The following is a 21,807-nucleotide window of genomic DNA, read 5'->3' as shown; positions in this document are numbered from 1 at the left end:
TGGCTTTGCTATGGCAGGGAACACACAACAAATGTGCTTCTAATACCAACTGCAAATTGCAAAAAGATTGTATGTTGATAATTATTAAACTTCTTTGCTTGCAGCTGAAATTTCATTTTGTTTGGCAGTATTAAATTATTGTGCATGGTCCTCTTAATGCGGTATTTAAAGGGACACTGAGCCCAAAATTTTTCTTTTGTGATTCAGATAGAGCATGGAATTTTAAGCAACTTTCTATTTTACTCCTATTATCATTTTTTCTTCGTTCTCTTGTTATCTTTATTTGAAAAAGAAGGCATCTAAGCTAAGGAGCCAGACAATTTTTGGTTCAGTTTCTGTAGCTTTAATAGCCTGAATAAGTATTAAAAAATGTAAATATTCACAGGATTATGAAAATGAAATAAAGGGTCACTAATTAAAAATGAACTGCTCATTTATTATAGCAGATTATTTATTTGTTTCTTTGTCAGATTCCCTCCTAGGTCTTGTGTGCTACAGCCACAGCTAAAGAAGTACATAAATAGACACATTTGCACACTTGGATCTTTCCAATTACGGAAAAATGGATGGGGGAGAGAGCACCAACCAAAGAAGGCTGAGATGGATGTAATAAAAAGCTGAAATGTATTAATAATATCAGTCTAAAATCAATCACAATCTAACATATATTAAAAACTTCATGGATCCATGATGCAAATAAAAACACAGAAAAATATACAGTAAAATGTGATACAATATAGTGATCACAATAAGATAGTTACAAAATAAAACAATCCGTAACAATGTACAGATTTATAACAAATGTATGCTGACACACAGTGTATAAAGTGCTGGTCTTTGATGTTATTCCTATAAAGTGCTTTCAAGGATGATCCTCACTGTCTAAATAGAGGAGGACGAGTAGTGTTACAGGTGATAAAGAGTCTCTCCTGGTGTTGTTGATTCCGTGTGTGAAAGTGACAAATTCAAGTGTTCGATTAAGTGTAAAAATGTAAAAATAAAAAATGTGGAAATAAAAATATATACAAAATTCCAAAAAGAAAGTTCCAAAAAGATTAAAAAAATGGTGATATGTGAAAAGTTTGTGAAGTGGTTTAAAAAGTAAAAGATGAAGCCAAAAAGAGGTACAAAATATCTGAAAAAATAAAAAATTTGACAATGTAAAAGTTTATATTAAAATCCCAAAGGATTTTGTGCTTTGGGAGGAAATGGAGCTGATCTTCTGGTATATCCTAATGATAAAATTCCAAAAGTATCTTCTTGAAACCTGTAAAAAAATAAAATGCAATCGTGCAATAAAGTTTAAAACACCTTGTTATGGTATTAAAATAGGCTTACCAGTGGTATGTCGACGCGTTTCGGCCTTTCTCAAGACTATTGCACGATTGCATTTTATTTTTTTACAGGTTTCAAGAAGATACTTTTGGATTTTTATCATTAGGATATCCCAGAAGTTCAGCTCCATTTCCTCCCAAAGCACAAAATCCTATATTTTTTATTGGGATACTCTCCAAATAATTAGGGATTAATATAAACTTTTACATTGTCATATATTTTTCCACATTATTTTTTCGGATATTTTGTACCTCTTTTTGGCTTCATCTTTTACTTTTTAAACCACTTCACAAACTTTTCACATATCACCATTTTTTGAATCTTTTTGGAACTTTCTTTTTGGAATTTTGTATATTTTATTTCCACATTTTTTATTTTTACACTTAATCGAACACTTGGATTTGTCACTTTCACACACGGATTCAACAACACCAGAAGAGACTCTTTATCACCTGTAACACTACTAGTCCTCTATTTAGACAGTGAGGATCATCCTTGAAAGCACTTTATAGGAATAACATCAAACAAAGACCAGCACTTTATACACTGTGTGTCAGCATACATTTGTTATAAATCTGTACATTATTACGGATTGTTTTATCTTGTAACTATCTTATTGCGATCACTATATTGTATCACATTTCTCTTGTAAGGTGTATCGAGTCCACGGATTCATCAATACTTGTGGGATATTCTCCTTCCTAACAGGAAGTGGCAAAGAGAGCACCCACAGCAGAGCTGTCTATATAGCTCCTCCCTTAGCTCCGACCCCAGTCATTCTCTTTGCCTGCTTAACTGCTAGGAAGGGTAAAGTGAGTGTGGTGACAAAAATGTTAGTTTTTATTTTCTCAAGCAAAAGTTTGTTATTTTAAATTGTACCGGTGTGTACTATTCACTCTCTGGCAGAAAAGGGATGAAGATTTCTGCAAGAAGGATGATGATCTTAGCACTTTGTAACTAAGATCCACTGCTGTTCTCACAAGGGCTGAAGAGTACAGGAAAACTTCAGTTGGGGGAACGGTTTGCAAGCTAAGCTGCATTGTTCAGTCTATTTTTTTTCTAGACAGACTGTGTTATTTCTAGAAAAGGCTGGCAATATCCCCATGAGGGAAGGGTAAGCTGTATTCAGACACTTAGTAGGAATCCCAGCTTGCATAAAGGGCTCATTAGTTAATGATGACACTGTTAGGAAAAAACGTTTTTTTATTGCAAACATAAAGTTTTTTGAGGGACTTTAAGGGGTCATTGTGGCTTATTTAAGGGTTATTAACCCACATGGCTAGTTTAAGAAACTCTCTGTTGGGTTTCTTTTAGGCCCCATAACATTGAGTGAGGTGGGAGGGGCCTATTTTCGCGCCTCAGTTGCGCAGTTTCTTTTCCTCAAAGACATCCAGCTGCTTCTCCAGAGGCTCCTACTGTGTTTGAGGGCTGTAAAGAAGTTTTTTCCCCACAAATCGTTCCTAAAGGGCAGGTAGGCACCACAGCAGAGCTGTGGCAAGGTGCTGAACGTTTTTTTTACCGGTTTTGACGTTTTGTCAATCCGGTTTTTACATTAAAGGGTTAATTGTTTATTTGTATAGTTGTGCAACGTTACTAAGGCTTTATGATGCTACTATAAAAAATTTGTTGAGTTTACTGCTTTTTACACTGTTTTGCAGAGTTTGTGCAGCTTTTTTTCTCTTAAAGGCACAGTACCGTTTTTTTCTAAGTGTTATTTGCTTTGATTAAAGTGTTTTCCAAGCTTGCTTGTTACATTACTAGCATGTTTAACATGTCTGACACCAAGGAAAATCCTTGTTCAATGTGTTTAGAAGCCATTGTGGAACCCCCTCTTAGAATGTGTCCCAATTGCACTGATATGTCTATAAATTATAAAGAGCATATTTTAACACTTAAAAATATTGCAATAGATGATTCTCAGACAGAAGGAAATGAGGGTTTAACATCTAGTTCTCCCCAAGTGTCACAACCAGTAACGCCCGCACAAGTGACGCCTAGTACCTCTAGTGCGTCGAATTCATTTACTTTACAAGACATGGCCACAGTTATGAATACAACCCTCACAGAGGTTTTATCCAAACTGCCTGGTTTACAAGGTAAGCGTGACAGCTCTGGGTTAAGAACAAATGCTGAGCCGTCTGACGCTTTAGTAGCCGTATCCTATATACCCTCACAATGTTCTGAAGTAGGGGTAAGGGATTTGTTATCTGAGGGAGAAATTTCTGATTCAGGAAAGACGCTCCCTCAGACAGATCCTGATATGACGGCCTTTAAATTTAAGCTTGAACACCTCCGCTTATTGTTCAGAGAGGTATTAGCGACTCTAGATGATTGTGACCCTATATTGGTCCCAGAGAAATTGTGTAAAATTGACAAATACTTAGAGGTTCCTGTTTACACTGATGTTTTTCCAGTCCCTAAAAGGATTGGGAATATTGTTACTAAGGAGTGGGATAGACCAGGTATTCCGTTCGCTCCCCCTCCTGTTTTTAAGAAAATGTTTCCCATATCTGACACCATGCAGGACTTGTGGCAGACAGTTCCTAAGGTGGAGGGAGCTATTTCTACTCTGGCTAAGCATACAACTATACCTATCGAAGACAGTTGTGCTTTCAAAGATCCTATGGATAAAAAAATTAGAGGGTCTCCTGAAGAAAATTTTTGTTCATCAAGGTTTTCTTCTCCAACCTATTGCGTGCATTGTTCCTGTAACTACTGCAACTGCTTCCTGGTTCGAGGCTCTAGAAGAGGCTCTTCAGATGGAGACTCCATTAGAGGATATTATGGACAGAATTAAGGTCCTTAAGTTGGCTAATTCTTTCATTACAGATGCCGCTTTCCAACTGGCTAAATTAGCGGCAAAGAATTCAGGTTTTGCCATTTCAGCACGCAGGGCATTATGGCTTAAGTCCTGGTCTGCTGATGTGTCATCAAAATCTAAACTTTTGAACATCCCTTTCAAAGGAAAGACCCTATTCGGGCCTGAACTGAAAGAGATCATTTCAGACATCACTGGAGGGAAAGGCCATGCCCTCCCTCAGGATAGAACAAATAAAATCAGGACCAAACATAATAATTTTCATTCCTTTCGGAACTTCAAGGGTGGTCCCGCTTCAGCATCCCCTGCTGCAAAGCAAGAGGGGGATTTTGCCCAATCCAAGTCAGTCTGGAGACCTAACCAGGCTTGGAACAAGGGTAAACAGCCAAGAAGCCTGCAGCTGCCTCTAAGACAGCATGAAGGGGTAGCCCCAGATCCGGGACCGGATCTAGTAGGGGGCAGATTCTCTCTCTTCGCTCAGGCTTGGGCAAGAGATGTTCATGATTCCTGGGTCTTAGAAAGTGTGTCCCAGGGATATCTTCTGGACTTCAAAGACTCTCCCCCAAGGGGGAGATTTCACATTTCTCAATTGTCTGCAAACCAGACAAAAAGAGAGGCGTTCTTACGCTGTGTAGAAGACCTACATACCATGGGAGTAATCCACCCAGTTCCAAAAGCGGAACAAGGGCTAGGGTTTTACTCAAACCTGTTTGTGGTTCCCAAAAAAGAGGGAACTTTCAGACCAATCTTGGATCTCAAAATTCTAAACAAATTCCTCAGAGTACCATCATTCAAGATGGAGACTATTCAGACTATTTTACCGTTGATCCAGGAGGGTCAATATATGACTACCGTGGATTTAAAGGATGCATATCTACACATTCCTATTCACAGAGATCATCATCAATTCCTCAGATTCGCCTTTCTGGACAGGCATTACCAGTTTGTGGCCCTTCCCTTCGGGTTGGCCACGGCTCCCAGAATTTTCACAAAGGTGCTAGGGTCCCTTTTGGCGGTTCTAAGACCGCGGGGCATAGCAGTGGCGCCTTATCTAGACGACATCTTGATTCAGGCGTCGACATTCCAGCTAGCCAAGTCTCACACGGACATCATGTTGGCTTTTCTGAGATCTCACGAGTGGAAGGTGAACATAAAAAAGAGTTCTCTCTTCCCTCTCACAAGAGTTTCCTTCCTAGGGACTCTGATAGACTTGGTAGAAATGAAAATATTTCTGATGGAGGTCAGAAAATCAAAACTATTAACCATTTGCCGAGCTCTTCATTCCATTCCTCAGCCATCAGTGGCTCAGTGTATGGAGGTAATCAGACTCATGGTAGCGGCAATGGACATAGTTCCTTTTGCCCGCCTACACCTCAGACCACTGCAACTATGCATGCTCAAACAGTGGAATGGGATTATGCATATTTATCTCCTCAACTGCATCTGGACCAGGAGACCAGAGATTCTCTTCTCTGGTGGTTGTCTCAGGACCACCTGTCTCAGGGAATGTGTTTCCGCAGGCCAAAGGGGCTCATAGTAACGGCAGGTGCCAGCCTGCTAGGCTGGGATGCTGTCTGGAACTCCCTGAAAGCACAGGGCTTATGGTCTCGGGAGGAAACTCTACTCCCAATAAACATTCTAGAACTGAGAGCGATATTCAATGCGCTTCAGGCGTGGCCAAATTCATCAGATTTCAGTCGGACAACATCACGACTGTAGCTTATATCAATCATCAAGGAGGAACACAGAGTTCTCTAGCGATGATGGAGGTAACCAAAATAATCCGATGTGCGGAGGATCACTCTTGCCATCTCTCAGCAATCCATATCCCAGGGGTAGAGAACTGGGAGGCCGATTTCCTAAGTCGTCAGACTTTTCATCCGGGGGAGTGGGAGCTCCATCCGGAGGTATTTGCCCAGCTGACTCAGCTATGGGGCACACCAGAATTGGATCTGATGGCGTCCCGTCAGAATGCCAAACTTCCTCGTTACGGGTCCAGGTCCCAGTATCCCCAGGCGGTACTGATAGATGCTCTAGCAATGCCCTGGTCCTTCAATCTGGCCTATGTATTTCCACCGTTTCCTCTCCTCCCACGTCTGGTTGCCAGAATCAAGCAGGAGAGAGCTTTGGTGATTCTGGACTTGGTATGCAGACCTAGTGGACATGTCATCGGTTCCACCGTGGACTCTGCCAATGAGGCAGGACCTTCTAATCCAAGGTCCATTCACGCATCCAAATCTAATTTCTCTGCTTGGAGATTGAACGCCTGATTCTATCAAAGCGTGGTTTCTCTGAGTCAGTCATTGATACCCTGATTCAAGCTAGAAAGCCTGTCACCAGGAAGATCTATCATAAGATTTGGCACAAATATTTTTATTGGTGTGAATCCAAGGGTTACTCATGGAGTAAGATTAGGATTCCTAGAATATTGTCCTTTCTCCAAGAAGGATTGGAGAAGGGATTATCAGCTAGTTCCTTAAAAGGACAAATATCTGCTTTGTCTATTCTTTTACACAAACGTCTGGCAGATGTCCCAGACGTTCAAGCGTTTAGTCAGGCCTTGGTTAGGATCAAGCCTGTATTTAAACCTGTTGCTCCGCCATGGAGCCTAAACTTAGTTCTTAAAGTTCTTCAAGGGGTTCCGTTTGAACCTATGCATTCCATAGATATTAAGCTTCTATCTTGGAATGTTTTGTTTTTAGTAGCTATCTCTTCGGCTCGAAGAGTTTCTGAGTTATCTGCTTTACAGTGTGATTCACCTTACCTTGTTTTCCATGCAGATAAGGTGGTTTTGCGTACCAAACCTGGGTTTCTTCCTAAGATTGTTTCTAATAGGAATATCAATCAGGAGATTGTTGTTCCTTCACTATGTCCTAATCCTTCATCAAAGAAGGAACATCTGTTGCACAATCTTGATGTGGTTTGTGCTTTAAAGTTCTACTTACAAGCAACTAAAGATTTCCGTCAAACATCTTCATTGTTTGTTGTTTATTCCGGTAAACGGAGAGGTCAAAAGGCTACGGCTACCTCTCTTTCCTTTTGGCTGAAAAGCATCATCCGTTTGGCTTATGAGACTGCTGGCCAGCAGCCTCCTGAAAAAATTACTGCTCATTCTACAAGAGCAGTGGCTTCCACATGGGCTTGTAAAAATGAGGCTTCTGTTGAACAGATTTGTAAGGCGGCGACTTGGTCTTCGCTTCATACTTTTTGAAAATTTTACAAATTCGATACTTTTGCTCCTTCGGAGGCTATTTTTGGGAGAAAGGTTCTACAAGCAGTGGTGCCTTCCGTTTAAGGTACCTGTCTTGTCCCTCCCTTCATCCGTGTCCTAAAGCTTTGGAATTGGTATCCCACAAGTATGGATGAATCCATGGACTCGATACATCTTACAAGAGAAAACAGAATTTATGCTTACCTGTTAAATTTCTTTCTCTTGTGATGTATCGAGTCCACGGCCCGCCCTGTCTGTTTAAGACAGGTAGTGTATTTTTATTTAAAAAACTTCAGTCACCTCTGCACCCTATAGTTTCTCCTTTTTCTTCCTAGCCTTCGGTCGAATGACTGGGGGGCGGAGCTAAGGGAGAAGCTATATAGACAGCTCTGCTGTGGGTGCTTTCTTTGCCACTTCCTGTTAGGAAGGAGAATATCCCACAAGTATGGATGAATCTGTGGACTCGATACATCACAAGAGAAAGAAATTTATCAGGTAATCATAAATTCTGTTTTTACTTTATATTTTTTACTGTGTTTTTATTTGCATCATGGATCCATGAAGTTTTTAATATGTTAGATTGTGATTGATTTTAGACTGATATTATTAATACATTTCAACTTTTTATTACATCCATCTCAGCCTTCTTTGGTTGGCGCTCTCTCCCCCATCCATTTTTCTGTTTTTCACCAAGTCCACTAGGGGACTTCTGGAAGAGAACTAGAGGTGTACCCATTAGCGCTTGGTCTACTGCCCCTTTTTTCATCTTTCCAATTACAGACAGATCAACCAATCAATGGTTTCAGAGGCATGTTATTCTAGTCTAATGCTTTTTTGGGGCTGAGACAAAAATTTTGCAAAATGGGTTGAGCTTGCAGGGAAATCAGATCTCCTTATTTTATCACTTTTTATACACACACATGCTTCTTTATATTATCTCTGTCTGTATGCCAAAGCCCAATACTTAGGGCCTGATGATCTAAATCTCTCCACTCAGATGAGATGATCTAAAATGATCCTCCAGCACTGTGAGATACCAGATTTTGCTCTCTCTGTCTCTCTCTCTCTCTCTCTCTCTCTCTCTCTCTCTCTTTTTCTCTCTCTTTTTTTCTCTCTCTCTCTCTCTATATATATCCATATATATATATATATATATATATATATATATATATATATAGATATATATACAGAGAGAGAGAGAGCAATAAATAGCACTGCATGACAGTTTTGCTCCAATCACACACAAAAGAGGGCGCTATGCAGCAGAGAGTACACAAAATTTAATATAATTAATTAATTTAAAAGTAAAATAGAAGGTAGAGGTTTGAGTGGCAAAATTTTATATCTACTATTTGTCTTAATGTTCATAAGCTTATGTTTCCTACAAGGAGTTTAAATGGACATAATACTCATATGCTAAATCACTTGAAACTGATGCAGTATAACTGTAAAAAGCTGAAAGGAAAATATCACCTGAGCATCTTTATGTAAAAAAGGAAGATATTTTACCTCACAATTTCCTCAGCTCAGCAAAGTAAGTTCTGTGTAAAAAGTTATACTTCACCTGCTCCCAGCTGCAGGTAAAAAAAAAAAAAATGAAGAAATGAACAGCAGCCAATCAGCATCAGCAGTGCTGAGGTCATGAATTCTTACTGTGATCTCATGAGATTTGACTTAACTCTCATGAGATTTCATAGTAAGCTTCCTTTACCTGATTGGTGAAATAATATGAGAGTTCACGAGGCTCATCCCCTAAGCTGTCCCAGGACAGACACACTAAAATACTGCTTAGAAATCCTTTACAATGGGAGGTGGCTAGTGAGGAACTTTTGAGGTAAAATATCTTTCTTTTTTACATAGAGATGTTCAGGAGATATTTTCTAGTCAGCTTTTTACAGCTATGCTGCATCACTTTCAAGTGTTTAAACATTTGGGTATTATGGCCCTTTAAGTGATATGAGATCTTTGATAGGTGCATAGACTACTGCTTTCTGCGCAGATAACACATTACTCATGGGCATAATATTTGTACTTGTATTTTTATCTGTTAGTTTATTCTAGTTTTTGCCCCTTATCTAATATATGTGATGATACCCTTAGGTATTATGCAATTTTACCTGGCTAAACTTATAGTACTATTTATTTTTATAACACCTATTAGACTTATATAGCATTGGACATATGCTTCATCTGTTATTTTCAGAATATTTTCCTCCCCCCTATCATACTGAACATAAGGGAGAACTCATGCTCATCTATTATAGTAAGATATTTTGTAACGTTGAATAGAAGGAGCGTGCTTCTTAGAATTCTTGACAAAAATGTTATTATGAAATAGGTATGAATAGGAAAAATATTTGAGGTTGTACAACTATGTTAATGTAAGTGTATCACTGTATTATGAGCTCCACTGGCAATGAGTCATTATAGGCTTTGTGTACATTACAGTTGTATAGTGTGGACATAGCTTTTTAAGTAATGGTCCGTGCACATGTATTAGATTATTTCTGTTATTTACTGAATGTGAATGGTATTCTGTTATGTTTGAATATACCTCAATAAAAAAATAAAAATAAAAGTAAAATAGATTTAATTTACAAACCAAGATATGTCACAAAGTAATCCAAAGTCTAAAATTCATAAATATACTTCAAAAATTGTTTTGGTGAGTTATAAATAAAAACACACAAGTAAAAACACACATGTCACAAACTAATCAGGGGACGTCTCCCCAAATATTACTTAAAGAAATACTCCCACCGGTAGCTACTTGCTGTAAACCGCCTAGAACCAAAAAGCTGTGATATAGGATATCATAAATAATATCAATCCAAATGTCTCTTAGATATCTTTAGCAATTATATAAAACACAGTCTATTGTATATATTGGATATATTCCAAAGAGTAACACAGTCCCAAATAGATTGTATCCAATGCAGCTGCAGTAACTTAAAGGGACAGTCTAGTCCAAAATAAACTTTCATGATTCAGATAGAGAATGTAATTTTAAACAATTTTCAAATTTACTTTTATCACCAATTTTGCTTTGTTCTCTTGGAATTCTTAGTTGAAAGCTAAACATAGGGGGTTCATATGCTAATTTCTAAGCCCTTGAAGGCCGCCTCTTCTCTCAGGGCATTTTGACAGTTTTTCACAACTAGAGGGTGTTAGTTCATGTGTGTCATATAGATAACACTGTGCTCAAGCACGTGGAGATCTCTGATTGGCTAAAATTGATGTCTGTCAAAAGAACTGAAATAAGGGGACAATTTGCAGAGGATTCGATACAAGGTAATCACAGAGGTAAAAAGTGTATTTATATAACTGTGTAGGTTGTGCAAAACTAGAGAATGGGGAATAAAGGGATTATCTATCTTTTTAAACAATAACAATTTTGGTGTAGACTGTCCCTTTAACTGATCTTCTTACCTCCGTTACAACACAAATCTGCTGATCGTCACACACAGTGAATGATTTCTTTAGTGTTAAACTTGCACAAGTTTTCGGTTAACCAAGATTCCTGATGAGCGGCTGCCTTCAAGGTGGTCTCTCTACACCCTGCTCTTTAGTACATATAGTATGCTGGGTTTCCACCTCCTCCATGAGATGACAGGCGTGTATGCTGTTCAGTTGATCCCACTCCCGCAAGGTGGGTATTGTTTCTCAAAAGTGCTTCCAACGTGCTTCCGTTTAGAATCAGACTAGCTGACACCACCTTCTACGCGTTTCACCCGTATGTTGGCTTTGTCAAGATTTCTGCTGCAATTACACGTTGCGCTTTGTATTTTATTTTACTGTACACTTCAGATTAAATTTTATTACTTTTAAACTTTGCACTTTCTATTTTGTATTTTATTTTGTATACAGCAGTGTATTTTGGAATGTGATTTTACAAATTTGGATTATGCTTTCCCAGCTTCTGTGTAACTTTGATCATACTTTGTATACTTATGTGTATCTTTTACACATTTCTTCTATTTAAAATAAAACTGAAAACTGACAGCTACAGTTTCCCAGTGAGCTTCATTACTTACAAAGGGCCTGATAAGCAAAGATTCTCTAGTCTGGAGAAAAATTATAGTGCAGACTTCACAGCGGCTAAACTCACTGAATTCTAAAAGAAAAAGGGCAAAACTTGGAAGTCCCAGAGAGATGAGAGATGCCTTCCAAATAAATTAATTAAGCTCTCTGGGATACAGAATTTTACAGGGGAAAGAGAAGATAACTGGAGAACACCTAGGGCTAATATAAAGGTTCAGTTTGCATCAGTTACAAATTCAACTTATATGTTTTCACTACAATTTGACTTGCTTTTGCCTATACTTTAGTATATATTACTTTTCAGTCAGTTTTTTGTGAATTTTTAGCAAACTTCACCTGCATACAGCTGGTGAGATAATTCAGTGAGACCAGCTTGTTTAAAATGCTTACAACATTTCACAAGACTTTTGAGAGAGCTTAAGACATACCCAGGGAACTCCCCTATTAAGCCTAGGGAAGTCCCCTGTCCCTCCCACTTTTTGAAGTTGTGTTTTATTTCACAAAAGAGAAAATACAAAGTGTAATATGAGTTGTTAAACATACACAGAACAATATAATGTATGATCCTAACTTACTAAAGTAACACAGAAAGTTTCAAAACATAATCAGAATTTGTAAAATCACTGCTGGATCTAAACCTAAATGTATTAACCAATAAAATAGAGAGAGCAAAGCTTAAGTGTTATAAAACTTGAAGGACCCAATCTGAAGTGTAAAGTAATGTAAAATACAAAGCACAATGTGTAAGTGTAACAAAATTCTCATATCATGCAATGCTATATTGCACTGGGCTTGTATTTTTTGCTGCACATACAGAAATGAGAGAGATCTTTCAGTGCTGGAAAGTTCTGTCTCCTTTCTTTGAGCATTCAATGAGATCAGCTCCTGTAAAGTCTGCACTACAATTTCTCTCTAAGCAAGAGAATGTTTGAGAACAATTGATATTAAGATGTTATTACTTATCTCTCACAACCCCACTGGGAGTGTAATTTCGTCTACTGTCTATGTTTACACATCTTTTCTATAGCCTATACTTTAGTATAAAAACTTTTGGTATAGGTAGGGATACCACAGGCAAAATCAGCTATTTAAATTGCTGAAATAAAGATAAATTAGCAATTTGTAAACAAATACACTCTAGCAGGTAAAATGGATCATTAGGAACAAATTAAAGGGGGAAAATTTAGGGTACACTGTCCATTTAAGGGTGCAAGGGGATTCTTCTTGTTTCAAAATAAATAAATAAGATGCTCTAATATTGTATGTTGTACACAATCTTTTGCATTTCAGGGCATTTAGCTCTTTTAAGAAAGCCCAAACCCTAATCTAAAAAAAAAAACACCCAAAAAAACTAAAAAAAAAACTAAGACTAACCCCCGAAGATCGACTTACAGTTTCTGAAGTCCAGACATCCAGGTGGCGAGAAGTCTTCATACAGGCGGCGAGGTCTTCATCCAGCCATGCAGCATCTTCTTTCTTCATCCAGGCAGCATCTTCTATTTTCATCCGGCTGCATCTTCAAATAAGCCAATAGGATGAGAGCTACTTAAATCCTATTGGCTGTTCAAATCAGCCAATAGGATGACAGCTACTGAAATTCTATTGGCTGATTTTCAGGGCAATGCAAAAGAGCTAAATGCCCTTTTAAGGGCAATGCCCATACAAATGCCCTTTTAGGGCAATGGGTAGCTTAGGTTTTTGTTAGAGTTAGGTTTTTTATTTTGGGGGGTTAGTTGGGTGGTGGGTTTTACTGTTGGGGGAGGTCTTTGTATTTTTTTACAGGGAAAAGCGCTGATTTCTTTAGGGCAATGCCCTACAAAAGGCCCCTTTAAGGGCTATTTGTAGTTGATTGTAGGCTAAGGTTTTTCTTTTATTTAGGGGGGCTTTTTTATTTTTATAGGGATATTAGATTAGGTGTAATTGTTTTTATTTTGGAGAATTTTGTTTGTTATTTTTTGTAATTTAGTGTTTGTTATTTTTTTGTAATTTAGTATTTTTTATTTTTTGTAATTTTAGAATATTTTTTTAGTAGTGTTAGGTTTTTTAAATGTGTAATTTAGTTTATTTAATTTGTAGTTATAATTATGTTAGGTTAATTGTTAGTTAAACCTTATTTTTTTTAATTTCACAGGTAAGTTTTTATTTATTTTAAGATAGGCATATTGTAATTTTAATTTAAAGCTAGGAGGTTGTTAGGTTTAGGGGTTAATAGATTAATTTAGTTTTTTGCGATATGGGGGGCTGGCGGTGTAGGGGTTAATAGGTTTATTTAGTGAGGGTGATGTGGGAGGCCAGAGGTTTAGGGGTTAATAACTTTGTTTAGAGGCGGCGATGTCGGGAGTGGCGGCATAGGGGTTAATATCTTTAGTGGTGGCGATATCGGGAGTGGCCGATTAGGGGTTAATACATTTATTTCGGTGTCAGCAATATTGGGGGCGGCAGATTAGGGGTTAATAACTTTATTTAGGCGTCGGTGATGTCGGGGGCAGCAGATTAGGGGTTTTTAGACTTGGGGTTTATGTCAGGGTGTTAGGTTTAAACATAACATTTTTTCCCCCATAGACATCAATGGGGTTGCGTTACGGTGATCGCCATTCCGCACTTCAGGTGTTAGTTTTTTTTCTAACACGCTCTCCCCATTGATGTCTATGGGGAAAGCATGCACGAGCATGTATTCTCAGCCCTTGGATTTTGTGCGGCATGGAGCTCATCGCCACCATATTGCAAGCACAAGGCGGCTTTTCAAAAACTTGTAATGGCAGCGCTATGGAGCGTGAAATAATGCAACTTTTATTACATTCGTTTTGCACCCTCTATAGCACAAAACTTGTAATATAGGTGTAAAACTTTTAGCTAGAACAGAAAAAAATGGTTTACACAGTGATTACACATTTTAAAACTTGATAACATAAACTTCACTAAATCCTATAACCGCCCACAAGCAAAGACCTTCAGCAATTATTTTATCCACTTTATTTTAATCTCACAAATTGACTATTGTTATACTCTGCATTTCTAAATTCTGCGTCCTCAGCATTGCAGGGCACTATTTTCATATCCTATATTATAAAAGGCCAAGTGTGTTTGTCCGAAGCTGTCATGCGCAGTAGAGACAGCACAAGGACAAACACACCTGGCCTTTGAGTCCCTGTCTAGCTGATGATCTCCGGCAGAAGAAGTGAGCGTGAGCGGGGGGCGTGGCCGGCGTGTATGGCCGCGAAGGGGCGTGGCCGGGCGTAACGGGGGCGTGGTCTGTCGCGGTCGCGTGGAAGTCAGATGGGAGAGAGATAGAAAGAGAGAAAAGGGAGAGGGATAGAGAGGGGAGAGAGATAGAGAGGGGGGAGAGAGACAGCAAAAGACAGGGGGGAGAGACAGCAAAAGACAGGGGGAGAGAGACAGCAAAAGAGAGGGGGGAGAGAGACAGCAAAAGAGAGAGGGGGAGAGAGACAGCAAAAGACAGGGGGAGAGAGACAGCAAAAGACAGGGGGAGAGAGACAGCAAAAGAGAGGGGGGAGAGAGACAGCAAAAGACAGGGGGAGAGAGACAGCAAAAGAGAGAGGGGGAGAGAGACGGCAAAGGACAGTGGGAGAGAGACAACAAAAGAGAGAGGGGGAGAGAGATAGCAAAAGAGGGGGAGAGAGAGCGCAAAAGAGAGGGGGAAGAGAGAGCGCAAAAGAGAGGGGGAAGAGAGAGCGCAAAAGAGAGGGGGGTAAGAGAGAGCGCAAAAGAGAGGGGGAAGAGAGAGCGCAAAAGAGAGGGTGGAAGAGAGAGCGCAAAAGAGGGGGGAGAGAGAGAGCGCAAAAGAGGGGGGAGAGAGAGAGCTCAAAAGAGAGGGGGTGAGAGAGCGCAAAAGAAAGGGTGGGAGCGAGAGCGCAAAAGAGGGGGGAGAGAGAGAGCGCAAAAGAGGGGGGAGAGAGAGCGCACAAGAGAGGGGGTGAGAGAGCACACAAGAGAGGGGGTGAGAGAGCGCAAAAGAGAGGGGGAGAGAGAGCGCAAAAGAGAGGGGGAGAGAGAGCGCAAAAGAGAGGGGGAGAGAGAGCGCAAAAGAGAGGGTGGGAGAGAGAGCGCAAAAGAAAGGGTGGGAGAGAGAGCGCAAAAGAGGGGGAGAGAGAGAGCACAAAAGAGAGGGTGGAGAGAGAGCACAAAAGAGAGGGGAGTGAGAGAGGGGGGGAGAGAGCGCAAAAGAGATGGGGGAGAGAGAGAGCAAAAAAGAGAGGGGGATAGAGAGAGAGCGCAAAAGAGAGGGGGAGAGAGAGAGCGCAAAAGAGAGGGGGAGAGAGAGAGCGCAAAAGAGAGGGGGAGAGAGAGAGCGCAAAAGAGAGGAGGAGAGAGAGCGCAAAATGGAGGGGGAGAGAGAGAGCGCAAAAGAGAGGGGGAGAGAGAGCGCAAAAGAGAGGGGATAGAGAGAGAGCGCAAAAGAGAGGGGGAGAGAGAGAGCGCAAAAGAGAGGGGGAGAGAGAGCACAAAAGAGAGGGGGAGAGAGAGAGCGCAAAAGAGAGGGGGAGAGAGAGCGCAAAAGAGAGGGGGAGAGAGATAGAGCGCAAAAGAGAGGGGGAGAGAGAGAGCGCAAAAGAGAGGGGGGAGAGAGAGAGAGAGAGAGAGCTCAAAAGAGAGGGGGGAGAGAGCTCAAAAGAGATGGGGAGAGAGAGCGCAAAAGAGAGGGGGGAGGGAGCACAAAAGAGAGGAGGAGAGAGGGAGCGCAAAAAAGAGGGGGAGAGAGAGCTTAAAGAGAGGGGGGAGAGAGCAAAAGAGAGGGGGAGTGAGAAAGCGCAAGGGTTGGGACCGCTGTACTGCAAGAAATGGCCCGTGTGAACGGGCTTTAGGACTAGTACTGATATAAATCATTATAACAAAGAAAAGGCATAGGGGTAGATTTATCATACCCTGGACGGACATGATTCGCTATAGCGAATCATGTCCACCCTGCATTGCTAAATGTCGACAGCATACACTGTCGACATTTACCATTGCACAAGCAGTTCTGGTATTGGCAGTTTTGCGGCCAACCTAGCCGGGGGGGTGTCAATCAACCCGATCGTATATAGAGAGAGCAAAAGAGAGGGGGGAGAGAGAGCAAAAGAGAGTGGGGAGAGAGAGAGCAAAAGAGAGGGGAGAGAGCAAAAGAGAGGGGGGAGAGAGAGAGCAAAAGAGAGGGGGAGAGAGAGCAAAAGAGAGGGAGAGAGAGAGCCAAAGAGAGGGGGAGAGAGAGCAAAAGAGAGGTGGAGAGAGAGAGCAAAAGAGAGGGGGGAGAGAGAGAGTAAAAGATAGGGGAGAGAGCGAAAAAGACAGGGGGAGAGAGAGAGCAAAAGAGAGGGTGGGAGAAAGAAAGCAAAAGAGAGGGGGAGAAAGAGAGCAAAACAAAGGGGAGAGAGAGAAAACGCAAAAGAGAGGGGGAGAAAGAGAGCAAAAGAGAGGGGGAGAGAGAGAGCAAAATAAAGGGGGGAGAGAGAGCGCGCAAAAGAGAGGGGGGAGAGAGAGCGCAAAAGAGAGGGGGAGAGAGTGCAAAAGAGAGGGGGAGAGAGAGCGTGCAAAAGAGAGGGGGAGAGAGTGCAAAAGAGAGGGGGGAGAAAGAGAGGGGGAGAGAGAGCAAAAGAGAGGATATTGCGGATCATGTCCATTGCACATTGATAAATTCTTGTGAACTGCTGGTGCAACTCCGTCCCTGCAGATTTGCGGCCAATCGGCTGCTAGCAGGGGGTGTCAATCAAACTGATCGTATTGGATCAGGTTGATTTACGGCGATGTCTGTCTGCCGCCTCAGAGCAGGCAGACAGGTTATGGAGCAGCAGTCTTGAGAGGGGGGAGAGAGAGAGCAAAATAGGGGGAGAGAGAGCAAAAGAGAGGGGGGAGAGAGAGAGCAAAAGAGAGGGGGAGAGAGAGAGCAAAAGAGAGGGGAGAGAGAGCAAAAGAGAGGGGGGAGAGAGAGCAAAAGAGAGTAGGGAGAGAGCAAAAGAGAGGGGGGAGAGAGAGAGCAAAAGAGAGATAGGAGAGAGAGCAAAAGAGAGGGGGAGAGAGCAAAATAGAGGGGGAGAAAGAGAGCAAAAGAGAGGGGGGAGAAAGAAAGCAAAAGAGAGGGGGAGAGAGAGAGCAAAAAGAGAGGGGGACAGAGAGAGCAAAAGAAAGCGGGGAGAGAGAGCGCAAAAGAGTGGGGGGAGAGAGAGGGCAAAAGAGAGGGGAGAGAGAGCGCAAAATAGAGGGGAGAGAGAGAGCGCAAAAGATAATGGGGAGAGAGAGCGCAAAAGAGAGGGGGAGAGAGAGCAAAAGAGAGGGGGAGAGAGAGCAAGAGAGAGGGGAGAGAGAGCAAAAGAGAGGGTGAGAAAGGGCAAAAGAGAGGGGAGTGAGAGCAAGAGAGAGGGGGAGAGAGAGCAAAAGAGAGGGGGAGAAAGAGCAAACGAGAGGGGGAGTGAGAGCAAAAGAGGGGGGAGAGAGAGCAAAAGAGAGGGGGAGAAAGAGAGAGCAAAAGAGGGGGAGAGAGAGAACAAAAGAGAGGGGGGAGAGAGAGCAAAAGAGAGGGGGAGAGAGAGAGCACAAAAGAGAGGGGGGATAGAGAGAGCGCAAAAGAGAGGGGGGATAGAGAGAGCGCAAAAGAGAGGGGGGAGAGAGAGAGCGCAAAAGAGAGGGTGAGAGACAGAGAGAGAGCAAAAGAGAGGGGGAGAGAGAGCAAAAAAATGGGGAAGAGAGAGAGAGTAAAAGACAGGGGGAGAGAGAGAGCAAAAGAGAGGGGGAGAGAGAGCGCAAAAGAGAGGGGGGAGAGAGAGAGAGAGCAAAAGAGAGGGGGAGAGAGAGCGTGCAAAAGAGAGGGGGAGAGAGTGCAAAAGAGAGGGGGGAGAAAGAGAGGGGGAGAGAGAGCAAAAGAGAGGATATTGCGGATCATGTCCACTGCACATTGATAAATTCTTGTGAACTGCTGGTGCAACTCCGTCCCTGCAGATTTGCGGCCAATCGGCTGCTAGCAGGGGGTGTCAATCAAACTGATCGTATTGGATCAGGTTGATTTACGGCGATGTCTGTCTGCCGCCTCAGAGCAGGCAGACAGGTTATGGAGCAGCAGTCTTGAGAGGGGGGAGAGAGAGAGCAAAATAGGGGGAGAGAGAGCAAAAGAGAGGGGGGAGAGAGAGAGCAAAAGAGAGGGGGAGAGAGAGAGCAAAAGAGAGGGGAGAGAGAGCAAAAGAGAGGGGGGAGAGAGAGCAAAAGAGAGTAGGGAGAGAGCAAAAGAGAGGGGGGAGAGAGCAAAAGAGAGATAGGAGAGAGAGCAAAAGAGAGGGGGAGAGAGCAAAATATAGGGGGAGAAAGAGAGCAAAAGAGAGGGGGGAGAAAGAAAGCAAAAGAGAGGGGGAGAGAGAGAGCAAAAAGAGAGGGGGACAGAGAGAGCAAAAGAAAGCGGGGAGAGAGAGCGCAAAAGAGTGGGGGGAGAGAGAGGGCAAAAGAGAGGGGGAGAGAGAGCGCAAAATAGAGGGGAGAGAGAGAGCGCAAAAGATAATGGGGAGAGAGAGCGCAAAAGAGAGGGGGAGAGAGAGCAAAAGAGAGGGGGAGAGAGAGCAAGAGAGAGGGGAGAGAGAGCAAAAGAGAGGGTGAGAAAGGGCAAAAGAGAGGGGAGTGAGAGCAAGAGAGAGGGGGAGAGAGAGCAAAAGAGAGGGGGAGAAAGAGCAAACGAGAGGGGGAGTGAGAGCAAAAGAAGGGGGAGAGAGAGCAAAAGAGAGGGGGAGAAAGAGAGAGCAAAAGAGGGGGAGAGAGAGAACAAAAGAGAGGGCGGAGAGAGAGCAAAAGAGAGGGGGAGAGAGAGAGCGCAAAAGAGAGGGGGGATAGAGAGAGCGCAAAAGAGAGGGGGGATAGAGAGAGCGCAAAAGAGAGGGGGGAGAGAGAGAGCGCAAAAGAGAGGGTGAGAGAGAGAGAGAGAGAGAGAGAGAGAGCAAAAGAGAGGGGGAGAGAGAGCAAAAAAATGAGGAAGAGAGAGAGAGTAAAAGACAGGGGGAGAGAGAGAGCAAAAGAGAGGGGGAGAGAGAGCGCAAAAGAGAGGGGGGAGAGAGAGAGAGCAAAAGAGAGGAGAGCAAATAATGGCCCGTGTAAACGGGCTTTAGGACTAGTATACAGTATATATAGAAACAAAAAATATAGAGTAAAACAAGTCTCTATATGATGTGCGCAAAGTTCTTAAGAGCGTTCAGTAGGTGGATGTTCCCAGAGTCTTCCGGAGAAGCAGGCAGCACTCTTGGAAAGTGAAGGTGGATGCCTGTAAATCAAAGAGAGAGAGAGAGGCGCCTCATGGGACAGTATCGTAACAATCAAATATGGCGAGATATGAAACAGCCCGTGATGAGATATACTCACAAGGATAGCGGCATATGAGGATGCCTAGTAGAGCGGGACGGGACTTTAGGTCGCCCGACAGACAAACACAACAGTGCGTGGAGACGTCAGGTCACGGGACCCGTTCAGCCAATCAACGGCCACAGAAAATCAGCATCGAACGTCAAAGCTGTTCCGGGAGTAGCCAATAACAGGCTTCTAAGATGCAGAACAAGAACCTAGTATTAGCCACACCCACTGTCAATAGGTTGAGCTCACAAGCTAATTGGTAAAGGATCATAGAAACACATATACCAAGATACCCAGTCCAAAATTGCTACTACAGAATACTTTGGGGCCTATTTAAGAAAGTGCAAGCGGATATGATCCGATATTACGGATCATGTCCGCTGCACATTGATAAATGCCAACAGCATACGCTGTTAGTATTTATCATTGCACTAGCAGTTCTTGTGAACTTCTGGTGCAACGCCGCCTCCTGCAGATTTGAGGCCAATCGGCCACTAGCAAGGGGTGTCAATCAACCCAATCGTATTGGATCGGGTTGATTTTTGGCAATGTCTGTCCCCCGCCTCAGAGCAGGCGGACAGGTTATGGAGCAGCGGTCTTTAGAGTTCTGCTTCATAACTTGTGTTTCTGGCGAGCCTGAAATATGCCCCTATAACTTAACATTAATATTTTGATGATTTCTGTTATACAATAATATGCATAAACCACATAGTATCTATACTGTCATTGAAGTTTTCAACTTTATAATCTGTGGTTCACAAAACTACAGGCTGCAGTTTATTTAAGGTATTTTGGAACATTTAGGCCATTTAGATGGAGATACCATCATATGTTATCCAATACAAATTATAATAAAGTATGTGTGCAAAAAGGCAGAAATGTGATACTACAAAAGTAAATATAGCACTGAGGAGAACTATTGTGAACAAATAAAATCTGACAATATATTTTGTGTTGTTTTACAGGGACTTATTTTGATGAAGCTGGGGCGGCAGGATTTAGCAGAGAAATACCTGCGAGATGCAGTACGGATTCAATGCTCGTCTCATGAAGCTTGGAATGCGCTGGGGGAGGTATTACAAGCTCAAGGAAAGCATGAAGCTGCTGTTGAATGTTTCATAACTGCCTTGGACTTAGAATCAAGCAGCCCTATTGTCCCATTCACCATCATACCAAGAGAACTTTAGAGCTCATAAAAATTCTAGTAGACCCCTCGTACTGAGACCAAAGCAATTGCCCTTCTACCAACTGCCTTTTATGCATTTAACTTTTTATTCTGGTCGTAAACTCCACTTAGAAACACTCCAGTGCTTTTTCCAGACAATACTGTGACTTTTTTAGTCAGGGACTCTTATACAATTATATTTATGATTTGTTTCAAATCCAATTTTTAATGGAAACCAATCACTCTCATTTTTATAATGTTTAAATTCAGTTTCTTACTTATAATGTTTAATAAAATACTTAATATTTGTAGTCTGCCTATTTTTTAGCAAATATGTGAGTACTATATGCATTGAGTATTTAGTATTACCCATCAGGGCAGGGGCGTAACTAGACTTCACTGGGCCATAGGAAAAAGGTTTTTGTAGGGCATCCATGTCAACACCCCAATTTTCTGCCTGTTTACAATCAGCAGAAGCTGAGTCACAGGGTTAGACTGGGGCAGGGTGGCAATTGTCCCCGGGACACTTTACATAATTAAGTGGTAGATTACCAGTGGAGCGCAATTTTGCACTCCTGCTTGTGCGTTAACTTCACTAGACAGAAGCTTTTTGCGTGCAAAAAGTTGAACTTTGAATATCGTGCTCAACTTAACATATTCTCCCATAGACGTCAATGGAGCACTCAAACTAGAAAAAAACACTAACACCCATACTCACGCCCTAAACCAATCCAAACCAAGTTTATTCAAGGACGCTAAACCCGACATGCAATATTCCAATGTTCTTCACATAGAAGAATATGTTCTATGTATTTTTAAATTATATGTACTGTATATATTTATATATATATATATATATATATATATATATATATATATATATATATATATATATATATATATATATAAAATGAATGCAAC

General features: G+C 41.8%; 1 protein-coding gene across 1 annotated transcript in view; it reads left to right on the top strand.

Moving 5' to 3' along the window:
- Positions 1–21,197, top strand: part of TTC7A (tetratricopeptide repeat domain 7A) — a 1,159,252-nt gene extending 1,138,055 nt beyond the window's left edge. Inside the window, exon 20 of the mRNA XM_053712237.1 lies at positions 20,687–21,197. Coding sequence (XP_053568212.1) covers positions 20,687–20,908 — 222 coding nt within the window. The 3' untranslated portion in view covers positions 20,909–21,197. The remainder of the gene's footprint in view (positions 1–20,686) is intronic.
- The last annotated feature ends 610 nt before the right edge of the window (positions 21,198–21,807 follow it).

The sequence above is a fragment of the Bombina bombina genome, chromosome 4 (genome assembly GCF_027579735.1).
Source record: "Bombina bombina isolate aBomBom1 chromosome 4, aBomBom1.pri, whole genome shotgun sequence".
NCBI lineage: Eukaryota > Metazoa > Chordata > Amphibia > Anura > Bombinatoridae > Bombina > Bombina bombina.
This window is presented reverse-complemented; position numbering and strand designations above follow the sequence as displayed.